We start from the raw sequence: 24,766 nt of genomic DNA, 5'->3' as shown, positions 1-24,766 counted from the left end.
TCACCAGTCACACTGATACCCTCTAGGCACCGGGTCTGACATAACCTTCGAGCCCATCCATGCCTTGAAAACCGAGAGTTACCATTCCAGCTAAGCGGTTTAGATTTCTCCATAGTCATAGAATAAATGAAACAAGACTCAATTGCAAGTTAGACTCGTGGCCGTTGAGTCCTTTACCAATAAGTATGAGAGTAGTAAGTGTCTGGCTTTTCTCCCCTCTCTTCTCACTCACCATATTGCCTCTCCTGGTTATTCCTGGAATGTTCCAGGCATGCTCAGAACTTGTTCCTGCCTCGGGTCATTTGTGTTTGGTGTTTTCCTCCCTCCCTCCTGACCAGCATGTTCTTCCTGTGCTCGCCTGTACTTAACAGACAGGCACACTGTCATGTTGCTATTGAAAATTGCCATTCCCGGAGCTAGAGAGACGGCTCAGCAGTTAAGAGCACTGGCTGCTCTTCCAGAGGACCTGGGTTCAATTCCCAGCACCCACACGACACCTCACAACTATTTGTAACTCCAGTTCCAGGGGATCTGGAACCCTCACACAGACATATGTGCAGACAAAACACCAATATACATAAAAAAAGAAAGAAAAGAAAGAAAGTTGCCACTTCAGCCCTTTGGCACAGCCTTTCTTTTCTTTTTCTGTTTCCACAGTAATCATTACCATCTAGATAATAATGCACTCATAACGTCTGTGTCTGTTACATCTGAACAAGACATCCACATGGGCGGGGACGTGGGTCTGTTCTGGCAGAGTTGTTCCGTTGAAAATGGAATTGTCAACCTCTATTCCAGCTGAGCCTTCTTAACCCTAACAATGGAGCTACCTACAGAATTTACCTCAAACGATGTTTCCGGGGAAAATTGTTGCCTTTTAATACTTTATATATTAACTGCCATGTTTGCCTATTTTTCTTAAGTTAAAGGTTATGTGCTAAGAGTGTCTAGAAATTTCCAGCTATGATGGTGCACACCTCTAATCCCAGCACTCAGGAGGCAGAGGCAGGTGCTGGATCTCTGAGTTCAAGGCCAGCCTGGCCTACAGAGTGAGTTCCAGGACAGCCACAACTACACAGAGAAACCCTGTGTCAAAAAAACCAAAGAAATAAAAAGTCTAGAAACCACATAAGACCTGCAAACAGAAGTTGCTTTTAGCCTAGAACAGAGATAAACCAGATCCAAAGTGAAATAGTCCTACTGCCCTGGTAATGGGCCCATCCGTCTGCACAGCGACTCTATAAAACTGAGCAAATATTTATCTTCGACATCAGAAGAAGTCAGTTAAGCAAATGACGTTTCATAAGAAGTGAAATGAAAGACTTCCTTCCTTTATTTATTCTGGATAATCTATTAAATTTTAGTGTGGGTTTAGTCCGCCAGACATAGAGGCATTGTCTGTAAAAGGTCAGCACTCTCTGTATCTCTGCCTCATCCTGTGAATAAACTATAATCTTAGCTATTCTGTACACCAGCACGCTATGTGACAGTGTAATAAAGGTCTCCTTGGCACGACATTTTCTTCAAACCAGCTAATCAGATCAACCATAGGGATAGTAGTTTAGTTAACCTTCACTGTGCGTTAAACGCTAGGAGTTGCACCTGTGTTTCTTGTAACGCACTCCTCGGCTCTACATAAAACATGGTATAACTATATATCCCAGTGAGCTAAGCAATTTCCCCTATTCACGGAGTCGGGGCAGAGGCTCAAATCCAGATCATCTGTCAGGTCCCTAAATCAGGCCCGGCTCAAGGGACTCTCCTGCCTCTGGCCATCAGTCTTAGCCTTACCTAGTCCTCTTTAGGCCAGTTTTCCAGCAACTAAAGACTATTCCTTATGAGCTGATACTACGGAAGCTATTGGTTGTCTTTCTGAACCTGGGTTTAACAGCCTGTCCTGACTTTCATCTGCTATCTCTGGCAGTTGTATAAAAAGACATATGGTGGTTCTTTGTTGTCTTGGCAGTTCCCAGCGAGGAAGGATTTTCCAAAACAGTCGTACTAGCTGTGCCCCATACTACATAGGGATGCCAGAGTGGACCCAGGCCTATGAACTATAAAATGTTTCACTTATTTATCCATAAAATAAACATATATCTTCTGAGGACTTTCCTTATGCCCACAATCTTTGTAGACCTTGGAAACAGCACACAGAACAGCATAAAACAAACAACACAACAGCAGCAACAGAAGTCTCCTCTTGGGGATCTTCGCCAGGTGTGACACTAATCTTGGTTGTCAGGTTGACACATCTGGAAGAGGGAAGGTCAATTAGGGCATCACCTGCATTGGGTTGGCCTGTAGCCATGTGTGTGGGACATTTATTGATTGCTAATTGCTGCAGGAGGGTCCAGTACAATGTGGGCAGTGCTACCTCCGGGCAAGTGGTCCTGGGCTGTGTAAGAATGTTGACTCAGCCTGAGCAAGAAATAAGGAAGCCAGCAAGCTGCATCCTCTGTGCTTCCTGCTTCAAGTGCCTGCCTTGAGTTTCTGTTCCTGCCCTGGCTCCTCTCACTAATGGACTATAAGCTGTAAGATGAATTAAACCCTTTCCTTCCCATGTTGCTTCTGGCTGTGCTTCATACTTTGCATTTTGATCTTTTCCGGGCTAGAGCTTGGTGCTGGGTGTTGACAGCGAGCTACCACTATAGTCAGTCACCAGATATGGGGGAATGACAGACCCTACAGCGATGTGTGACTGAGCTGCATCATTTCCATAGGCGAGGTGCATCCAGAGCACTGCCAATCAAGGATGCTGTCAACCTACAACAGACTTACAGGGATGAAGGGAGGGCTTATGGGAAGGAACCCTTATACTTTAAATACTTCATTTTACAGTGTATAAATTGTACCCTCTAAAAGAGTTTGCGTATATCTTTGATGGGGTCACATGCCTATTTCTGCACCTATCATTGGCCAGGAAAATGTGATCTATTGATTGACCAAGCCTGAGACTACACCCCACTTCTGGAAGGCAGGGATAACATCAGTTTCCTTTAAACTTTCTACAGCATAGTAACTGGAAATGGAAAGAGGGTGGTTCCCAGTTTAAACTCAGAGAAGTAGATGTACTTCTTAAGGCCCAAGGACCAAAGTTGACTTTTGACTAGTCCAGACTTCTTGGGCCTCTCTGAACACTCATGAATCTTCTGTAAGCCAAATATGGACACACTCCTGTCACACTGATGCCTAAGTTCTGCTGTTCTTGCCCTCTGGATGCAGGCCTCCAAGCATAGCAGAAGGCCATGTGTGGGCTCTTATTCTTGGAAATATGAGAAAGTCCTTAGGTGTACTAACATGGAAAGGGGAAATGCCCTGAGACCGCAAACCCAGACAAAGAACTACAGGCAACTAAGGAATACAAAGTGAGGGAGAAGGAGTCTGCCCCACGGAAGAGCCCTCACACTGACTTTCTACTAGCGAATGACCAGCCCTGAAATCATAAACAAACAGGTCACACTATACAGACAAACAGGTCACATTTATGTATTTAGGAATGCGTACATGCACGTGTGTGAACAAGGTGGGGTACATGGGAAGGGTTTGGAGGGAAAAAAAGACAAAGGAGAAAATGATGTAATCACGTGGGGTTTTTTTTGTTTGTTTGTTTGAGACAGCATCTCTGTGTGTGTAGTCCTGGCTATCCTGGAATTCACTTGTAGACCAGGATGGCTTTTGAACCCACAGAGCTCCACCTGTCTCTGCCTCTGGAGTGCTGGGATTAAAGTTGTGTACCACCACTTTTCTGGGGGTGGGAGGTTGGAAAGCATGTTTCAGTTAAGAAAAAAACTTTAAAAAGCAAGTCCTTGTCCCCTTGTTCAGCACTCAGTGTTTGCTGGGTTGAACTTGAGAATTCTCAGTGCTTGCTGAAGTGTGGTCACTGACTCCCTGTGACCTTGTTAGCTAACCAGCAGCCTAGTGCCTCCAGAATAAGATCAGAAACAAATTATCTGTCTTTTTCCTTTCCTTCTCTGTCTGTCTGTCTGTCTGTCTGTCTGTCTGTCTGTCTCTCTCTCTCTCTCTGTCTCTGTCTCTCTCCATTCACCTGCCTTTACTCCCTAAACCCCCAGCCCTAGTATGAGTCCTACTCTCCAAATTCTTGGGTCGTCCCCTGCAGCAGCAGCAGCAGCAGCAGCAGCGGTTCTCAACCTGTGGGTTGTGACCCCTTTGGTGGGCTAGAACGACCTTTTCACAGGGCTCACCTAAGACCATCAGAAAACACAGATATCTACATCATGATTTATAAGAGCACCAGAAGTACAGTTAGAAAGTAGCAACGAAAACAATTTTATGGTTGGGGGTCACCACAACCTGAGGAACTGCATTAAAGGCTTCCAGCATTAGGTAGGTTGAGAACCACTGCCCTATAACATTTCTGTGCTTTCAATGTTGCCAGGGAGTGAGCTTAGGAGTGGGAAGTTCTGACTGAAGCAGCTCCCCGGGGTTGAAAGCCAAAACTGAACCGGCTACATATTAACCACTTGAAACCCCGGGTGCACTGCCATTCCCAAGCATTCCAGGGCATGGTTGCAAGCTTGCCTTGTAGACACCTTTCACAACAGACTGGCCAGGAAGCTGGGCCACCCCAGCAGCATTCCGACAATGGTTTTCTGAATGTGATCTTGGCATCCCACTCTCCGCTGTAGGGTTGGAGCCACACTGCCCAGTCGCTGACCCTCACTCAAAAGTGAGCTCTCCTGGGCACCTTGGGTGAATCTGACATGTTCCAGTTCAGCAGACTCTGGCTGACTGGAGAGTCCCGGGCACCCCAGCACCTCAGAGGGCTGCAGTTGGAATCTCTGACAGATCTGTGATCTTTATCTCACACGGCCCTCGAGGCCTAGACATTCTCACAGCTTCGTGAGGCACAAAGTGAGGCCATGCCTGAATGCACAGGAATGCAAACCCAGCGATTATTTACCAGGTGGGATGTGGGCTCTGGGCTTCTTTCTGGCTTGAGATACCTCTGTCAAGTGTCTGCTTCTAGTTTTGATGGACTGTATTCTAAACCTGTTTTAACCTGAGTAGGAGAAAAAGAATCCCACATGGAGGAAGAAGAATCTCCATATGAAGGGCCATCTGGAGAAACGGGTGTGCAATAAATCACCGTGAGCATCAGCTGGACTTACTGGGGGCCCAGCTATTTTCCTGCAAGTGGAAACAGGAGAAAACAGCGTTGGCCCCTGAATTTTGCCATGAACGTCCTTATGGGAAGGCCAAGGTCCCAAGACACTGGGCTGTCAGCCTGGGAAGAAGCTGTGCTACCTGGGAAATGGAAGACATTTGCTATTCCCCTCTTCCCCTTTTATCCATAGTCATTAAAAACACCCAACTTTTCTGAAAAAAAAGAAAAGAAAAAGAAAAGCAACCTGTTTCCTTGTACATGCTTGTTTAGGAAGGCATTGTGTTTCGCAGTTTGCACTGACTCACTGAGGTACAGGGTTGCCAGTCAGTGCCATAGTGGCAGAGTCGCCATCAGCACCCAACTAACTCCCTTAGCTGCTTCTCCATTTGGGAAGTTACTCATCACAGTGAAATATTTGGTACTGACTTAAACAATAAACATGAATTTTCTGTGAGGAAACTAGAAGAAGTCTATATGAAATAATTTTGGGTTTCTCTGTGCACACAGAATAATTTTAAGAGATATGATTTAAAAGAGCAAAACAGGGATTGGAGAGATGGTTTAACAATTACGAGCACTTGCTGCTCTCCCAGAGGACCTGAGTTCTCACCCCAGCACCCATACCAGGCAACCGACAACTGAATGTAACGACAGCTCCAGGATGTCTAGTACCTTCTTCTGATGTCTGCAGGCACTAGCAGGCACATGTACACACATGTACACACCATACACACATGTACACACACATACTTTATTTTAAAGACAAGGAGAATGGAAGAGACATTAATATTGAGCTGGCTGCATCAATTCCATGCTGTGGGTCTTGCCCTTCTATGAGCAAATTGCCCCTTCACGTTCTTTCCCCTTAAGAGGTGATGAACCGACCCAGAGAGGGCTGTTGTCCTCATCCTTTAATCGGTGATCCAACCCCAGCCAAAGTTCTTCTCTTAGATTTTTTTCCCTACTGAAGACTGCCCTCCCTCTTTGGTGAGATCACATGACTGACACCCAGATTTGTAGGAGGCATGGCCCCCATCATTTGGAGAAACCCAAAGGTCGAGGAAGGAAGATGGAATATCCTCAGGAGGAGGGATTCTCACATGGATACCCCATCTGACCCCCAACCTAGGAGTCTTGTCTCCTACTACCCCGAGTTCTTGACCATCCTTCTTCTACAGCCTCAGCTGTATTGGGAAGCCCCATCTCTGTCCCTCTGTGCACAGTGCCACCTCCCCTTCTTTTCTTCTTGGTCTCTTCACTGTCTACAGCTGGCACTGGCTGGTGCTATGCCTTCCCTTCCTTCGCATAGCTGTTCCGGCTCTTCGAGGTACCTTGGAGAGATGAGACTCAATCTTGTGCATGGAGGTGTTGCTAGACTATCATACCCTGGGGAAAGCTCCCACCCGTGAGAGCCAAAGGAACAAGCAACATATTTTATTTATGAGCACTGGTGTTTTGCTTGCATGAGGGTGTTGGGTACCCTGGAGCTGGAGATAAAGACGGCTGTGAGCTGCCATGTGGGTGCTGAGAATTAAACCCAGGTCCTCTGGAAGAACAGCCAGTAGGAACAAGTAACTCTCACAAAGTGCACTTATTTCCCAGTGGCCAGGCACAAGGAGCAAGGCCAAACCCTTACAAACAGTGACGTTGACCTTAAGACAGGAATCATACTAAGCGAGAAGTCCTGCTGGATGACCCTAGGTGGCTAGTATATATCTGGGTGAGAGCTTGCTGCTTTTAAATCATCTTCCCTGACTAAGAGACAGTTCCTGCCTTTGATAAAGTGGAGAGGCCAATCCTAAACACAGATACAGTTGTAGGATGGTGCAATGTTTTGGGAAGGAAATTTCCAGAAGCAAGTGTTGCATAGGGCACCATCTATGGTTCGGTCCAGGCAGCACAGATATCATGGAGGGTGGAACTGCCCCCAAAACTCCACCATAGACAGCTACATGCAGGGGCACAGGGTTCTCTTGGGGGCATGGTGGGCTCCTGTTTCCTTTACTGTACGAAAGGGCTTGGACCTCTGGCTGGCATCTGGATCCTGGGAGCAAACAGGCATGCCTGGGGTGGAAGGTCTCCTCCCCCACACTTCCTTTTACCTTTTCTTTCCAAGCTCACATCTAGGTCTGGATCCCCACCTGGGGGGGCCTCAAGAACAACATTTTAGGACTGTACCCATTTGCCAAGGTTTTTTACTTCGATTCCCACATTGATTTCATTTCACGAATCTTCACAACTGAGGCCCTGAAAACTTTCTTTCTTGATAAAGTGGGGGTGTCTCCCTTTTAATCTCTGTCCCTCTCTAAACCCCAGGCTGCAGCACTTTTCTGCCCCCCAAATCCCTGTGCGTGCCCTGGAAGCACTTGACTCGATAAACTTTTAAACCTGCTATTGCCTGGGAGACCATGGGTCTTGGTGGATTAGAACCACTGAAATTCTTATCAGTTGCTGAATTCCACGCAATCCTCTTTAGAAACCTTTTGCTTAATATGCTTTAGAGGCATTCTGGGCCCCAACTGCAAAGTGGGTGCCAAGGGCGGGGGAGGGGAGTCAGGGATGGGGGATGGCTGCAGACAGAGCCCAGCTTTTGACCAGCAATGTTATTTTAATTATTGCAAATCCGTCATGGCTGCCAAGTGCTCACTTTCATTCCTATTATTAACTGGGAACCTTGCCGGCCAGTGGCTTCTTTTCAAGTGGAAGTCTGTGGACTTTGATGCCCTCAGGGGGACGCTTCCAGTCAAGCTGAATACAGGTGGGCCAATGTGGTACTGTATTTCCTCCCCGGGAAAGCGTGGAAGCATGCTGGGAAGGAGGAGGTGCAAGTGGGTCTGGCTGGGTTCTAGGTCAGTTGCACATACACGCGCTGAGTTCTGTTGATACCTTTCCTTCCTTCTGCCCAGAGGACCTTGTTAGCCTTTGCCAGGCTGTGAAAACTGGCAAGGCAAGTGGGACAGACTAAGCATTTGTTTTCTGGTAAGTCAGGCCTCTGTCCTGCCCGCACCTTTGGCCTCGTTTTGATCAAGGTTGCCAGCACCGGATGCGGTGTGTGGGGGCGGCGTCTAAACTTTCTCCCGGTGTTGGTTTAAAGTAGAGTTACCTTACATTTTGGGTGGTACTTCTGAGTTTCCAAAACTGGTTCTCAGTCACTTGGTTTCTCATCGGATTTCCTCAGGTGGAAGCAGGGTTCCTCTTTCAGTGAGAAATTTCCGAAGCTCAGAGCCCTAAGCAAGTTGGCTAGTTTTGCAGGGCTATGGAGTGGAAAAATAGAAAACCAGGACTTCTGCTCCTTAGTCGGAAGCCTTTCAGTGCCCACGCAGACTCTGCAGTGTCTCACTAATAACCCCAAGAAGCTTGTTGGGCAACAGGACAGTTGTCGGTGTCCTTATCTCTTTGCAGAGAAGAGCTGGTGAGGGACAGAGGTGAGGTAGCTGTTTCTTCCTTTGCATCTTTCAAGGCTGTAACATTTGAAAATCACCCCCCCCCCACACACACACACTCACAGGCTCCTTGCTGCCACTGTGTTCCCAAGAGAAACAAAGTAGAGGTGACAAACATTCAGCTGTTAGGCTAATGTCACCAACATCTGCCTTCAGGGTCGGAGCGATTGCTCTGTAGTTAAGAGCACTTTTTGCTTTTACACAGGATTGGAGTTGAGTTCCCAGTGCCCACATGGTAGCTAGTTTTAATCCAAGTCAGGTATATACAAGTATTGAGTTACAACCTGAGGTGCAGTGACAGCTGCCCCCTGAAGGAGAGAGAATGGAGCACATCAGAGGGTCCCCCTCAGCTTTCCTCCAGGGCTTGCCCAAAACCAAAGGGCTTCTGGGGCATGTCCGGATTCTCACGGTCAGAGAGGAGGTTATTTGTGCTGTGCCTGGGAATGTTAAAATGTCTCTCTCCTAACTCCATCTGTTTAGATACACATTCAGATCAAAGCCCAAGCAAGGTCTTTGTTTATGCTACTGTTTAAATAAGAGCAGCAAGCCTTATTTAATTTTTAATGTCTTCCTTAAGACTATGAGCCGATGCATGCCCAGTGGTTTCTGCAAACATTTCGAGACTGAGGACTGAGAGAACTCTGTTCTGACCAGAGGGGAGAGATGCCGCATTACAGAGGCCACTCCGGACGCCACTGCCTGACCAAGGCCACGCGACCATGGTCTCTGCAGCTCTGCAGCACCCTGAGTTGTCAAAGTAACAAACAGCAGCAGCACAGGGAAGCATTTTGCTTGTCATTCTTATTCCATCTTTAGTATTAGTCAAGGTCATGAGTTGTAGGAAAAATATATAATTTAATTCTCAAATAATAACTTTCTGTTTTTCCCAAAATACATCGTCAAAAGAGTCCAAAGCTAATATATTTTGTAGCAGACAGAGAACACGATGTTCTGGAATGAAGGCAGAGCTATTATCCTTTTATAAAAATCCATGTCGTCCCAGAGAAAAGGAAAAGGAGTGAGCGAGAGCAAGCATACAGGAAATCAGCAAAATGCTATGGGAGAATTGTTCCCGCCTTGGAGAATTTGCCATCAGTGAGGAGCGGCTGGGCAACCTGTACTGTCTGTCTCCCACAATTGTCCCCTGGGTAAAAGTGGGCTCATGCAGCTTAACAGAAACAACACAGAAATAACGAGACAACGCTCAGTCCGGCAATGCAGGTATTCCAGATTCCCAGCCATCACGACAGAGAGGCTTGCAAGCATCTTCTCATAGGCATACTGGAAAACGGTTCACTCTACTGGAGTTTCTCTTTCCTTCCCACCAAGCAGATGAGTGAACTCACTTGGAATAGGCCACAGGACAGTTTTCAGCTCTTCCGTCCACAATCTGAGTTTATCTTAGAGATTTAAATATAGGTCAGAAGTCACTTCATAGGTGGACAGTGATGGGCCACTCAGCAGAGACATCTTAGGCTTTGCTTGTACAGCATTGTGAAAAACACTTTAATAAATATGGTTATGCCCGCTTTTCCCACCCCACCCCAGCTTCCGGAATACACTTGGGTATCGTTCCATGATCACGGACCCCAAAGCTTCCAGGGCACTGGTTGGGCAGGGACTGTGTAGTCAGTCTCTGGTGGCTGCTGTCTCCGTACCAGCGAGTCCTTTTGGGTAGTAAGGCCTCAGTCACTACAGGTAAAGGTGGCTTTTCTCAGCTGCCCTGTGACAACTGGGTTTCACATTTCCTGAAGCTAGATCTGTGGAAGGAGTCCCTGAAGGAAGGAGAGAGAAAGATCACAGAAGGATTAATTGGCCTTTTAATTGGGGTGAGGGAATTATGATCCAGAAAGATATTAGTGCTGGGAAACTTAGTAAATAAAAAGAGGAACTGAGACCCATTTACACTGTACACTCTCATATGCACAAACACACACAGACACAAACACACATACACACATGCATGCACATCAGCTACACTGTGTAGTCTTGGGAATTCCCTGGCACAAGGCCAATAACAAGGGGCTGGGAGAGGTCAGGGGAAGGTTGGTTGGCTGGAGGCCTGCCTCCAAGGCCCCTAGTCCGCTGTTGGTGTGTGTGTGGGGTGCCTCTGCTTTCTGCCAGGAGCAAGTGAGCAAGCTGGATTTGTGGCACCCCAGTGACCTCCGATGCCCAAGAAGAGGCCTCTCTGGACCCTGCTTACCTCTTTTGACTGTCAATTCTGAATATGGGCTTGTAGAGCTCTGGGATTTTCCGCTCGATCATGGGCCTGAGGCTGTCCCTCAGCTTGTTATAGTTCTTCTTGAGCTCCTGCTGGTACTCCCGCTGCTCCGCCGTGATGAGCCGCCTGTTCTTCTCTACAGCCTCCCCGCATCTGAGGTGGAAAGAGGAGGTTGTATGTCCTTATTGTCTGTATTGAGTGACTTGGAGGACAGCAGCACCATGGCAGCTTCTGGAATACCTCTGCTATTATCTGCGTCCAGAATGTTTCCTCAGGGCCTGGTTATCAGCTGACAGGCTCTGGGGATGTGACTGGATCATGGGGCTTTGGAGCTCATCTGTGGATGAGTCCATCTATAGGGTCATTCTCTGATGGGCAAGTGGGAGAAATAGGAGGCAGCATCTCAACAAAGGGAGTGGGTCCTTGAAGGAATGACCTTGGGGGTACGTCTTGTCTGTAGCCTTTCTTTGTTTCCTGGCTACCCTGAAAAGAACAGCCTCCTCCAAATCATGCCCTGTCCCCATGATGATCTGCCTTTTTGTAGGCCAAAGTAATGGATCCAGTTGTCCACTGACTGAAGCTCCAAAAACTGTGGACTACGTAAATCTATTTCTGGCAAGTGCTTTGTGTCACCGTGATGTAAAGTTCACAACCACAACCTCTGATATGCTTGTGTGTGTGAGTGTATGTGTATGGTGTACGTAAACATGTGTGATGTGCGCATGTCTGTGCTAACACTCAGAGATCAAAGGAGGACATTGGGTAGTCTCCTCCATCACTATCTGCCTTATCCCTTTGAAGCAAGGACTCTTCTGGAACCTGGGGCTGATGAGTTTTGCCTTGGCAGCACAGTAAACCATAAAGACAGCAATCCTTCAGTCTCTCCTCATTCTTTGATTGCTGGGGTTACAGGAAGGTGTGGGACCATGCCCTGCTTCTTACATGGGTGCTGGGATCCGAACTCAGGTCCTTACGTTTGGGCAGCAAGTGCTCTTACGCACTGAGCCATCAATGAAGCCCCACTAAGAGTGTTTTCAGACCTTGTGGCCCATCAGCTCCCCATAGAGCTTTCCAAAAGCAGACTGTGGCCAAGCATGGCGACATACCCCTTTAATCCTAGTATTTGGGAGGCAAAGGCAGGTGGGTCTCTGTGAGTTCAAGGCCAGCCTGGTCTACAAAGGGAATTCAGGACAGCCAAGGCTGTTACACAGAGAAACTCTGTCTCAAAAACAAACAAACAAACAAACAAAAAACCCAAAACCAAAAAAACAGAACGAAAGGCAGACTGTCAGGTCCTGCTTCAGGTTTGAGAGTCAGCACTGCTGGGTTCTGCCAGGCATTCAGCCTAGAGTCTTGAAGAAAGCCAACTTACTTGAACAGAGGAGCTTAGAGAAATGCTGCCCAGAGAGTGGACTATAAAGTCACTATCAGCATAAGGTCTTCAACGTGAAAGTTGACTTGGGAAATTGAAATCTGAGGCTGTATCACTCACATACTGCCTTACATTACTAGTAATAATAATAATAACAAACTAGTTGTGTTTATTTACACCCTGAAGCACCAGAAACCTACACAAAGTGTACTAGACGCACACTTTCTTGGGGCGCATGGCCACCCTCACGAGGAGCAATTCCTGCCTAAAATGAGCTCACGAGAGAAACTATAAGCCAAAATTTATAGCTGTGTAATAATGAGAGACAAGCCATAAGCCAGGTGTGGTGCACATCTTTAATCCTAGCACTTGGGAGGCAGAGGCAAGTGGATTCTCCATGAGCTGGAAGGGCAGCCTGGTCTACACAGTGAGACGCTGTCTAAAAAAGGAAAAGGGATTAGCGATAACACAGCAAAGTAAAATAAAACAAGAAAAAGTAAGAGTAGCTAGAAAACCCAGTGTCAAAACAACTCAAACAGCAACAAAAAGTAGGAAAATAAATGAAAAGACAAAAAGCCCTAGAAAAGAATGAAATAGAATTTCTAAAAATGAAGTCACAGAGATAGTAAAACCCTTAGGAACCAGGTTAAGCTAGACACTACTGGAGAACTAATGGCAAAGGCTGACAATTTCCCAGAGCTGAAAACAGGGCCGATTCCCCTACTGAATAGATCCTAGCGCACTCCACGGTGGTGGAACACTGCAGCATTAAATCAACAAACAAAAAACCCACCTCAAAACAAAACAAAACAAACAAAAAACAAAACAAAACCCACCTCAACCCGTGGCTACCTGACTTTTGGGACCAGATAACTACAGCATAACGGTTCTAATTCAGTCTCAGCCCCAGCAATCCTTCCACCCAGAACTCTAGTCCTCTAGTCACAGAGCATGGGGACAAAGAGCGTGTCCAAAAGACGGGATGAGGTGGAGCCAGAAAAGCCAAGAATCTGCACCAAATTTAGTTTTCTTGTTAGTCATTGCAGGTGCAATGAGGAAGAACAAAGAGATCCATGTGTGCACGCAGACATGAGTGCAAGGGCCCAAAGAAGCCAGAGTTGCCAGATCCCCTTCGGACTGGAGTAGCAGGCAGCCGTGAGCCACTTAACGACAGTGCTAGGATCAGACTCAGGCTTCTTGAAAAAGATCAGTTCTCTCATTCAGCTGCTGAACCATCTTTCCAACCCCCTAAATCACTTAGTATTTATAATTTTTTAAAATTTATTTTTATTGTATGTGTGTGAGTGTTTTGCCTTCATGGGCCCATGGATGTCAGAAGAGGTCATCAGATCCTCTGGGACTGGATTTAATGATGGTGGCAAGCCACACACAGGTGCTGGGAGTGGAACCCAGGTCTTCTGCAAGGGCAACAGTGCTTTTGAGCCACCTCTCCAGTCCCGATGTTTATCATCGTTAGTTTGTGTCTGTAGGTGTGATGTGTAGGCAACCTGCAGTGTGTGCAGTGCATGTGTAGAAGCCAGAAGAAGACATCAGGATTATTCTGGAGATAGGGTCTCCTACTGGACGTGGGACTAGGCTGCTGACCAGCAAACCACAGCTATCCTTCTGTCTCTGCCTCACTCCCATGCTGGGGTCACAGGTGCATGCACAGCGACATCTGGCTTTTTATGTGGGCACTGGGGATTTGAACTCAGGTCCTCATGCTTGCACAGCATGCGCTCTTACCCAAGAGCTATCTCCCCAGCCACAAGTCTTTGCAGAAATGAGAACAACCAGAGAAGGGAGAGAAAATATTGCAGTGTTTATGATGCTCTAGCAGGTTGGGGAGAAGAGGAGACAAGTGTGGCATTTGTCTGTCTGAGTTTTTGAAACCTGCAGGCATTTCCTCTTAGGAAAGGGCAGAGAGAAGACTTTTTGCTCACTTGGCAGCCATCTGAAGAGTGCCAGGAGTCTGGGAGTGCTGACTGCTGCATGCCAGGCTGCCAGCTGGGTCTGGTCAGCTACAGCTGAGTCAGAAGCCACTGCCCAAGGGCAGGAGAAGCAACTACAGATTCGGGCAGGGCCATGTCCACAGAGCTGTCTTCACAGGAAGGGTGGCTTGGGGTCACCGAGGAGTTCTGGGTTACCGACCAGCCTCCTGGGAAGCCAAGATGATAGAGCTCACAGAAACACAGGCCCAAGAGGGGCCACACGTGACTTCCAGTGGTGTCACCTCTGCCACCTGGATACAGAGAACACACCTGTGCAAAGCACTTGATGCTGCTGTCCTGTTTTCAGATAGCAGTGACTTCCTCATTGGACTTGGAAGGGTGAGCAACTGGGGGAGGGACGCTTTATCCACTGCTTGTGCTGAGGGCAATTTACCTGACTGACGCCCATTTTAAAGGGACAGTGTGATAGGCTATGGCTCCTGACAGCGTGGAATAACTAGTGGGAAAGTTAGCTGTAGTTATGTCACAAGGGCAGTAGTGGCTGGCGGGGCTTTCTTCTCTATGGCCTTCCTGCTTGGGGCGTGACCTCTCCACACCTGCAGTATGAAGAGTGTATCGGGGGGGGGGGGCGAGGTGGTGAGCTGGCACTGACAGCTGGCCCCGAATGGCTCTTGGCTCACACTTGTCTTTTTAAAGAAGGCGGCAAAGGAATTGAATGATGACTGGGTGGTGGCGGTGCCTGCCTTTGATCCCAGCACTGGGGAGGCAGAGGCAGGTGGATCTCTGTGAGTTCAAGGCCAGCCTGGTCCACACAGTGAGTTTTAAAGGATGGTTGACTTTGAATAACTCTGTTCAAAGATCCTCCTAGGGAAACAGATGATCACCTGCCCTGCCCTCTGACTGCAGTTTCCAGAGGCCTGAAGCTAATCTGGAGCACACGCCATCTATGTGGGTTCTTAGGGAGGACCCACCAATGGCATTGAGCGATCCAGCAGAGGGCATTGATGTGAACCCTAAAAGTGCCTCTTCTCTCAACCAACGTCCTTTTCTGTTTAAATTTCGCCCAGAGCCATTGTGCCTCTGTCTTTCTGGTCATGGCCTGCTCTCAAGCACAGGCTGCCCCAGCTGGACTCCCATGAGGCAGTGGGGCTGGCATTCTTGACAGTCTTACAGCCATGACATCCTTCTAATAGTCACGGCTCCCTCTCACTGCCATCTTCCTCCTTCCACCTGAACATTGGGACAGATAGTAGGTGATAGTTTCCCATAAAGCCCACCCCGGCCCACAATGGACCTGCCCTTTCTGATCTCCAGATCCCTGTATCTGGAGCATTTTTAGAGTTCTCAGTACACACTGCACTGTATTGTTACTTAGCAATACGATGGTACATCCCATCATCAGGGGCAGGGGAAGGCCCAGACCGAATACCCAGAGCAGAGCAGACAACACATGTTATACATTCATAGCCTACAAGGTTCAACCAGGCCCGCCCACTGCCCACTCTGGAGGCCATCAACTGCAATGAATGTCAAGTGAAAGGACGTGGTGAAAAAGTCCTTCTAAATAATGATCCAAATATTTTTTCTAGCCCTTTGCTACAAAAATATCTAGTAATTAGCCAGGCATGATGGCATGCACCTTTAATTTCAGCATTCCAGAGCCAGAGGTAGGAGGATCTCTGTAAGTCTGAGGATAGCTGTTCAGCATAGGGAGTTCCAGGCCAGTCAAGGGTACATAGTAAGACGCTGTCTCAAGGAAGGAAGGAAGGAAGGGAGGGAGGGAGAGAGAGAGAAAGAGAGAGAAGGGGAAGGGAGGAAAAAATGAAGGGAAGAAGAAAGGACCACAAAACAAAAACAAATAAACTACTATGAGTAAAGAACATGTACCTTGTATACAATGACAGAATTGCTATCAAAAGGGAAACACAACATTAATAGATGCGACCTATCATATACACCTATTTCCAAGCACCTGTGCTTCATTACGGGACACAGCGTATGCTAAAGGCAGCATCTCCATTTCACCCAACAGCAGCATCCTAGTGAGTTTTCAGTAAATTCAGCAAACTAACTTTCAGGTTCCCGCTCTCCCCACCTGCCCTGCAAGGCTATTCCCGTATTCAGATGGGGCACCAAGGTTCTGGATGGGAACGTGACTGGCACATACGCTCTTCTTCTGTAAGTGAAGCGGCATCATACCCGTCCCCAGCCTTCTGTTAGCGCCGCTGGAGACCAGAGGTACCTATCTGTTTTGCAGGGGTCACATGGCCCTGCCCAAAGAGTTATTTTCTGTCTAGGCTGAACCAGCTGCCCTTGAAGCAAGCTGCACACAAGTCAGTAGCTCATGAGAGGCTGGCTTCGCATTGGGACATGTCTTCTTTGCGAAAGCCTTCCCTTTGTCTACCCAACTGAGGCAAGTAAGTCACTGTACAATGTGCAGAACCACATTACTAATGTGGTTAATAATACTATTCTATGCAAATAACAACATTAGTCATGCCAACAGTCTTGACTTAATTGAGTCAGCCACTACCAGCACAGAGAGAATAGGAATGGCCGAGATCCAGAAGACCTGCCACCACTCAGCTCTGCTGCCAACTGGCTCATGTGTGGCCATTATTAAATTCACCTCCCATCTCCAAGTCTCCCATGCCTCATGGGCAAAGAGAAGAAGATACCTGTCTTACGTCATGACTGCGGGCGCAGTGCAACAGCAGCCGCAAAGCATCCCACACATGGAGTGTTAGCTTCTCAGTGGTCAAACAAGCACTGTTGCTCCACTGCCCTGGTCCTTAAGCATATGAGTGAGTGTGCGTGTGTGTGTGTGTGTACATCATACGCATCTGGCAGGGTTCTTGGTGGTATCTGGAATACTTTTTTATTTGCTTTTGTAGCGGTGGGGATGGCATCCATGGCCTCATGCATGTTGGGCAAACACTCCATTGCTGAGCAGTGGCCCCATGTTGCCAGGCCCCAGCTGCTACCACCCCCCTTCTTACCGCATTATGAACTCCTTGAAGCATAACCTCAGCTTGTTGTGATGGCGATAGAGCTTTGGGTCAGCGGGAATTTCAGCCAAGAACACTTGGGCTACCTCCAGTGGTCCCTGATGGAGAAAGAGAAACACAATACAGATATTGGAATGAAAATTAAATTGCTTGGGAGAGAGAGAATGTTGGGAGGGCTCCTTAGTTCAGGCATTTAATTTTGTAGCTTGTTTCATGAAAACAAAAGGCCTAGGGAAGTCTTGAATTTCTCAGGAAATTGGTTCCCGGGGAGAATTAAGAGTTTTAGGAGAATACTGACTAGTATTAAGTACATCTTCTCAATCAAATACTAACCCTACAGCCTTCCCTTCATACCACAAGGTAATGCAACTCCAGGAAAGGCTACTGTGAGGGTTCCTCTAACACAAGAACTATCTCTATCTGTTCAGTCACATTTGCTTCTCTGGTAGCCCTGGTGGAAGAAACCATTTTGTGTAAGCTCTGGTTTGAGTCAGAGAAATGCACAGGCCATCTGTGGCCTATGGTTGAGAGAGGAAACCGCTTCTGTTTTCTTCATAGGACTGGGACTCCCAAAAGCAGAAGTGTCCTAATGGTTTTATAGTATTGGACACACACTAGTCTTTCTGCTGTCTGGTGCCTCTGTTACCCATATTTTGAGCAGACTTAGACCTTCTGCAGGGGAAGCTGGAGGAGGTGCTGGCTGGGAAGGACAATGGTTGGTGAATTTTTGAGCGTGCTGGTGTGGAGAACCAACATCAAGGCCATAGACAAAAGGTGCTAACTAGACTTGTGTGTCTCGCCATCCGAGACAGGCTGAGTTTGATGCTTACCTCATGTGTAATGGTTCTCACAGGAATAAGAAACATCACCTTTTTAGTTGTCCTGAGAGTCGAGTCCCAGGTCAATCCTGGTTGGCAAGACCCTTGCTATGCGGGGTATACTTGGTAGCGAACCAAGGAGAGAGATGGGCTGGGCCTTTTCTTCTCTATATATACCTTCTTCGATTAGTGCCAAGCTCTGTCCAGAGCTCTACCTATGCTGGACACGAGTCAGCTCTCTTTAACAGGACTCCAGTTCTGGGTCACATTGCCAGATCTGGTCCCAAAGTGTAGACTCTGAGAAAATGGCATTTCTTGAACACAGTCCACTCCTTTCTAGAATTTCTTTGGGAAGACTGCATGTGGGCTGATTCATCAAGTCTTAAGAAGGGTGTAGACCTCATGAGCAAAAGAGTAAGCCCTGGCCGAGATGCTGTTAGTGGACCCTCTTTACCTGATTCACAGTGGCACCTACAGAGCCCTGCAGAACCATCTGCAGCATCTTGGCATCAGGGGGCTCCTGGTGTGTGGCCACAGCTAACTGCAGGGTCTTCTTCTTCATATCTTCGATGGCAACTTCAATAGGAGTCAAAACAAACTAAACAGAAGACAACGGGATAATAAGGTCATGGTCTTTCTCACAGTGCCCGGCAAACCTGGAATGCTGACAGGGAGGCTGTCTGGCCTTGAAGAAGCAGCTAAGGAAAGACTTCCAGGGGACTCTGGAGTAATCTGAACAGGCCACATAGAGAGATGGACCTGACATTTCTTGAGTACCTACATGTTTAGTATTGTAAGTGTGTTTCTGTTTTAAACACCCTCCTGTCCTTCCCACTCTATAGTCAAGGGTGAATTTATAAGATCAAGTAAGTAACACAAAATGTATTAAGTGTTAAGGTTCAAATTTGATCATAATTGGTCCTCTATTCAAGGCCCATGCTCTTTCTATATGGTTAGGTTTCTTTTTCTATTATTGAACAAGTTACTCGAGTTACAAGGCAGAAAGCACAGCAGCCAAGATCTCCTCTCCATCCATCACATAAATTTTTGGCATCATTTGTGCCCTTTCCAGCTCACCCTGGTGCAGAGGATTCTCTTCAGGACCGAGCTAGTTGTTAAGTTCTGCTGATTTGGGGTAGGGGCTTTCCTGAACATGATGGGTCAAATCCTGTCTCCCCCAAGCCCACACGCTAAAGTCCTAACCTCCAGGAGCTCAGAAGGTGACCCTATATGTAGGTGGTAAAGTTAGTTTATTAATGTGGACCTAATTCATATAATTGGTGTCCTTAGGAGATGAGGAATGAGGACACAAGTGTGTCTATAGGACAAGTGATGTAAACTGACACTAGGGGATGGGTCCTTCAAGTCCAGGGGGCAGGCCTGGGGTAGATTCCAACCAGCCAACCCCCTGAATTTGAACTTTCATGCCTCTAGAACTGTCGAGACAATACACTTCTGTTGTTTAAGCCATTCAGTTCGGGACACTTTGTTACACAGCCCAAGCAATGGAAACCACAGAGCAGTTCTAGAGAACTGCATATGGCTATCAGGACACTTGTACAGACAATGTATCTCTGTATTGCGCCTAGAATATCTTACTGTTCTAAAGTCCAAAGCAATAAGAACCACACTAGATGCCTCCAAAACCTCCTTCCTATCGACAGTCTCCAGGGCAGGCTCCTCTACCCTCTGGGAATGTACCTCCCTGAGGAAGCTGCATCCCTCAATGGTGGTCTAGATGACTGCTCTCCAGCCAGGTCAGCCCATGAGCGGATAACTGCAAGTCCTCTACTTGCTCACGGACTTGATTAGGCCTGTTACACTTGTTATTTTAATGAAGAACATATAAACTGATGAACTAAGGGTGTGGAAAGAAAGAACTGTTTCTATGAAGATCAAGTGGAATGCCTGGTTGGGTAAGATGTCATGAAAGTAAGTTGCAATAAAAATTCCTGTTGTATTAGGTATGCACGAGACAGCTGTAAGAGGCTTTGGGCTAGGCTCATCAAGATCCAGAAGTCATCCGCTTACACATTAGTTAACAAGGATTTGTAAGGCTTCATTCTGCATCACGGAAAGCAAGCAAGCTGAAAGCTGGGTGTGGTTTATACAAGAAAGACAATGCTATCTGTTGTGACCAGTAAAGCCGCGAATTGGAGGAGGCTGCAGTCGGTATATACAGGTGGTATGCAAATCAGCATGTAGGGATTTAAAGGAAAAAAGGGAATGATTGTGAGGGACTCTATTAAAATGGGTTAAAGTCTTCCAAAATACCATAAGGCCTTTCTTGCCAACATTTTTATTAAGAAATTGGAGTCAAATACTTGGTACACAGGATGAATCTGGAGCCAGAAGCCAGGTTGATATAACTGCCTCATCTGAGCACCAGCTCAGGGGGACTGCTGATCTGTGGTTCCCTCTCAATTTAGACTACAAGAATGCCTGAAACAACACACACACACACACACACACACACACACACACACACTTGAAACGGAAGGCTGGGGTGTAGTATATAGTATTCACCTAGCAAGCCCAAGGCCTTGAATTTAGTACCTAACACTAGAGGAAAACACTGAACAAACTATTTAAGATTTAGATACAGCCAGTCCTCTCTCCATGGAAAGTTGGTTCTGGGAACCACTCTCTCCAACCACCCTGAAATCATCTGAGGATGCTCAGGGTTTTGAACATGAAGTATACCCATAGCATCATGTGCTGAGGGCCTAGCTTCCAACAGAATCCTCCTACATAGCCTGTGAGCGAATCTCTCGAATTGATGACAGGAGGCATGACATAGGTCTAGAGGCTGGGTATGATTGGGTGACATAGGTCTAGAGGCTGGGTATGATTGGGTGACATAGGTCTAGAGGATAGGTGTGATTGGGTGACATAGGTCTAGAGGATGGGTGTGATTGGGTGACATAGGTCTAGAGGATGGGTGTGATTGGGTGACATAGGTCTAGAGGATGGGTATGATTGGGTGACATAGGTCTAGAGGATGGGTGTGATTGGGTGACATAGGTCTAGAGGCTGGGTGTGATTGGGTGACATAGGTCTAGAGGCTGGGTGTGATTGGGTGACATAGGTCTAGAGGATGGGTGTGATTGGGTGACATAGGTCTAGAGGATGGGTATGATTGGGTGACATAGGTCTAGAGGCTGGGTGTGATTGGGTGACATAGGTCTAGAGGATGGGTGTGATTGGGTGACATAGGTCTAGAGGATGGGTGTGATTGGGTGACATAGGTCTAGAGGATGGGTGTGATTGGGTGACATAGGTCTAGAGGATGGGTATGATTGGGTGACATAGGTCTAGAGGATGGGTGTGATTGGGTGACATAGGTCTAGAGGCTGGGTGTGATTGGGTGACATAGGTCTAGAGGCTGGGTGTGATTGGGTGACATAGGTCTAGAGGATGGGTGTGATTGGGTGACATAGGTCTAGAGGATGGGTGTGATTGGGTGACATAGGTCTAGAGAATGGGCTTGATTGGGTGACATAGGTCTAGAGGCTGGGTGTGATTGGGTGACATAGGTCTAGAGGATGGGTGTGATTGGGTGACATAGGTCTAGAGGATGGGTGTGATTGGGTGACATAGGTCTAGAGGCTGGGTGTGATTGGGTGACATAGGTCTAGAGGATGGGTGTGATTGGGTGACATAGGTCTAGAGGATGGGTGTGATTGGGTGACATAGGTCTAGAGGATGGGTGTGATTGGGTGACATAGGTCTAGAGGATGGGCTTGATTGGGTGACATAGGTCTAGAGAATGGGCTTGATTGGGTGACGTAGGTCTAGAGGATGGGTGTGATTGGGTGACATAGGTCTAGAGAATGGACTTGGCTGGGTGACATAGGTCTATGGCAGCATACCCTTGGGGCTGTTATTTTTCCTTGACCCCTTTCTGTAAGCCTCACTGTCTGCTTCCTGATCACTATGATGTGTGCTGAACAGCTCTGCCATGCCTTCTTCACCATGGTGTAGGAGACTTCAAAAACTGTGAGCTACAGTAAATCTTCCCCTAAAATCTTCAGGCCTTTGGTCACAGCAGTGAGAAACACTACACAGTGAAGTAGCAAATCCTTCACAGCCAATTGGCTGCAAAGACTGTGAAGATATTTGCTTAACCATATTCTTTAAGGCGAAAATGACAAGGATAAAATATTCTTAATAGATATAAACTTTCCCTTAAAAATGCTAATTCATGGTTAGTTAACTCCATGCATACAAAACCTGAGAATATAAAGGGCCAAATGTTTATAATAAGTTTATATGTTTATAAATAGTGGAAAGAAATGACACTGTAATTAAGTAAGTAACCATGCTATAGAAAGTTATGCTACATTTTATATAAATATAAAATATACATATATAAACATACCATATAAATTACTAATATTAATGCATAATATAAATATATAATATACTATAAACATATATTTGAGTTTATATACTTATATATAACATTATAAATATTTTATATATGATATATAAAATAACTTAAATACATAAGATATTTAAATATATAATATATATTTTGTGTGTATATATTATATAAAATATAAAATGATGCTATATTAAAGAGCTAACTAATTGGAAGTGCTGTCTTGAAAGGTGTAACTAGCTGAATGGGATTCCCTGGCCCCATAAGAGTGAGGGAATAGCTTTCAAGGGCATCTTAGCACATGCTAGATAAATGCCCAGCACTGAGCTACATCTCCAGCCCTTGCTTTATTCAGATCTTGCTACACACTTTAAGTTGCTTTAGACTTGCTCTGCAACCCAGAATGCTATCTAGCTCAAGTCATTCCTGCCTCAGCCTCTGGAGTGCTGGAATTATAAACATGCACTCCCAGATTAGGCTCTGTACGTGCTGGGTCTCACTAGTAGTCAAGGTGGGCTGGGAACTTGTTATGCAGATAAGGCTGACCTTGAACTCATAGCCTTCGTGTCTGCCTCTGTCTTCTCAGTATTGCAATTCCCAGCCTTTTGCTTCTCTCTCTCTCTCTTTCTTTTTTTTTCCTCCAAGATTCCTTTCAGTCTCCTGAGGTAGAGCTGGCGGGTGGGTCCCAGAGATCACCCAGGCCCACTCTCCAGAGGTGGCCACTCCCCTCAGGGTGCATTACCTCCTCCTTCTGGATGACTCGGATCCTGGTCTTGATGTAGGGGAAGGCATGCATGGTGGTGAGCACCGTGTTCCTGCGATACTGTTCATGCAGCTCTCCCCGAGGCCGCCCCTCCAGGGTGAATGGGGTGGTGTACATGAACCTGCGAAGGTTGAAATTCTTCTCGAAGTAGGTCACCCTGTCTTTCATCTCATACTCATCAAAATAAGGCTCCACAAAAGTGATCTGTATGTAGGCCTGGAAGAAGAGGTGAGAAGAAGGGAAGAGATGAGCCATTCGGCCAAGGAGATGCATGGCGCCCTGAAAGGGCATGCTGGGACAGAGCACAACACACCTTTCCAACCTGGAAAACCACCAGTGCCAAATGCCTCAGGCTAGAATTCAGAAACTGCTCTTTCTCCTTTCCACCCAGGCAAAGAAAGGCCTTTGAGACTGTGGAAGGGAGTGTGCAGTCTTCAGGGAAGAGTGTGGTCTATCCGATGCCATCTCTAGCATGACAAAGGCTTCCAACTGCTGTTCCAGGGAGGCAGATCTTCCTCACTGAGTTGCTGTGATGAGGACCCGCTAATTAGATAGTGCAAATGCTTACACAGAGAAAATGCATAGTACTGAGTGTTTGCTAGGATGGAGTAGCTGGGATATTCCAGTGAGCACTGGGGAATACAAAAATGCATGGCTACTCTATAAGCCAAAGCTCCTTATGTAGCTAACACCAGCCAAGAACCCCACTCCCTGTGTATACACCAGTGTCTGTGGGGAGGCTTTCCTTGGGTTGGATACACTCATTGCTGTCTTAAGTCAGAGCAGCTATGACCACCCATGTGCAGGAAGGGTAGGCTGCTGAAGCCCCTTCCCTCCCTATGTCCACTACTCCCCTTCTGTTTGCTACTCTCTGCCCCTAAGATGAAGCTGCAAACGGCTGCTGAGAGGTTCTTCTCTGGTGGAGTAGCTGCCCATAAATTTCACAGAGGATTTCCTGGTGATGCACTGATTGTAAGTGCCCATGCGCCTCTAAATAACACCAATAAACTCATCGATTCACCAGGTTAGATGGGAACAGAACCCCTTCTGTGATTTGTTGCAGCCTTTACTATATGAGGTGAGCAGAAACAGATGCTTCAGGAAAGTCACATGACATCAAGAAAATGAAAAGTAATAGTAATACTTTTCATAATCAACAACTAGGAACTGCCCAGACATCCCTCTGGTGGAGAGAATAAGCAAAGTGTGGTCCATCAACACAGTGAGTTCTACTCAGCATGACTAGGAAGCAACTCAGCCAACACGGTGAATCTTAGTGGGGGGATGCTGAGTAAAAGCAGTCAGCTTCAAAGTGCTGCATGTGCCCACATGTCCATGATCCAGAAAGGCAAATCTACAGAGATTTGGGGAATGAATACATCTTGGGATGAAGGGATGAAGGTGACCAAAAAGCCTGGGGAAACATTGCAGAGTGACAGAGTGGTTTTGTACCTTGACTGTCAAGGTAGTGGTTATGTGTGCGTCAAAACGCATTAAACTACACACCAGTGAATCACACACACACACACACACACACACCATAGAAAAGGGTGCCTGTTAATGAAGAAGAGTTCTTTAAAAGCACAAGGAAGAAGACTGGAAATGAGCAATGAATGCAGGCTGAGACTCCCACCCAGAGGAGAAAAAGGGTGGGTTATTGACCTCACACTGTAAATCATG

At 46.8% G+C, this 24,766-nt stretch overlaps 1 protein-coding gene across 2 annotated transcripts in view; it reads right to left on the bottom strand.

Moving 5' to 3' along the window:
* Window positions 1-9,351: 9,351 nt before the first annotated feature.
* Window positions 9,352-24,766, bottom strand: part of Dock8 (dedicator of cytokinesis 8) — a 191,013-nt gene continuing 175,598 nt past the window's right edge. For both annotated transcript variants that reach the window (XM_075973748.1, XM_075973749.1), the window contains 5 exons: window positions 23,066-23,302; window positions 18,394-18,537; window positions 17,113-17,219; window positions 10,772-10,942; window positions 9,352-10,343 (listed from right to left, as the gene is read on the bottom strand). In XM_075973748.1, coding sequence (XP_075829863.1) covers window positions 10,283-10,343; window positions 10,772-10,942; window positions 17,113-17,219; window positions 18,394-18,537; window positions 23,066-23,302 — 720 coding nt within the window. In that variant the 3' untranslated portion in view covers window positions 9,352-10,282. The remainder of the gene's footprint in view (window positions 10,344-10,771; window positions 10,943-17,112; window positions 17,220-18,393; window positions 18,538-23,065; window positions 23,303-24,766) is intronic.

This window comes from Microtus pennsylvanicus, chromosome 5 (assembly GCF_037038515.1).
Source record: "Microtus pennsylvanicus isolate mMicPen1 chromosome 5, mMicPen1.hap1, whole genome shotgun sequence".
In the NCBI taxonomy this organism is placed as follows: Eukaryota; Metazoa; Chordata; class Mammalia; order Rodentia; family Cricetidae; genus Microtus; species Microtus pennsylvanicus.
Note: the sequence above shows the minus strand (reverse complement) of the source record. Positions and strands in the feature narration are given on the sequence as shown.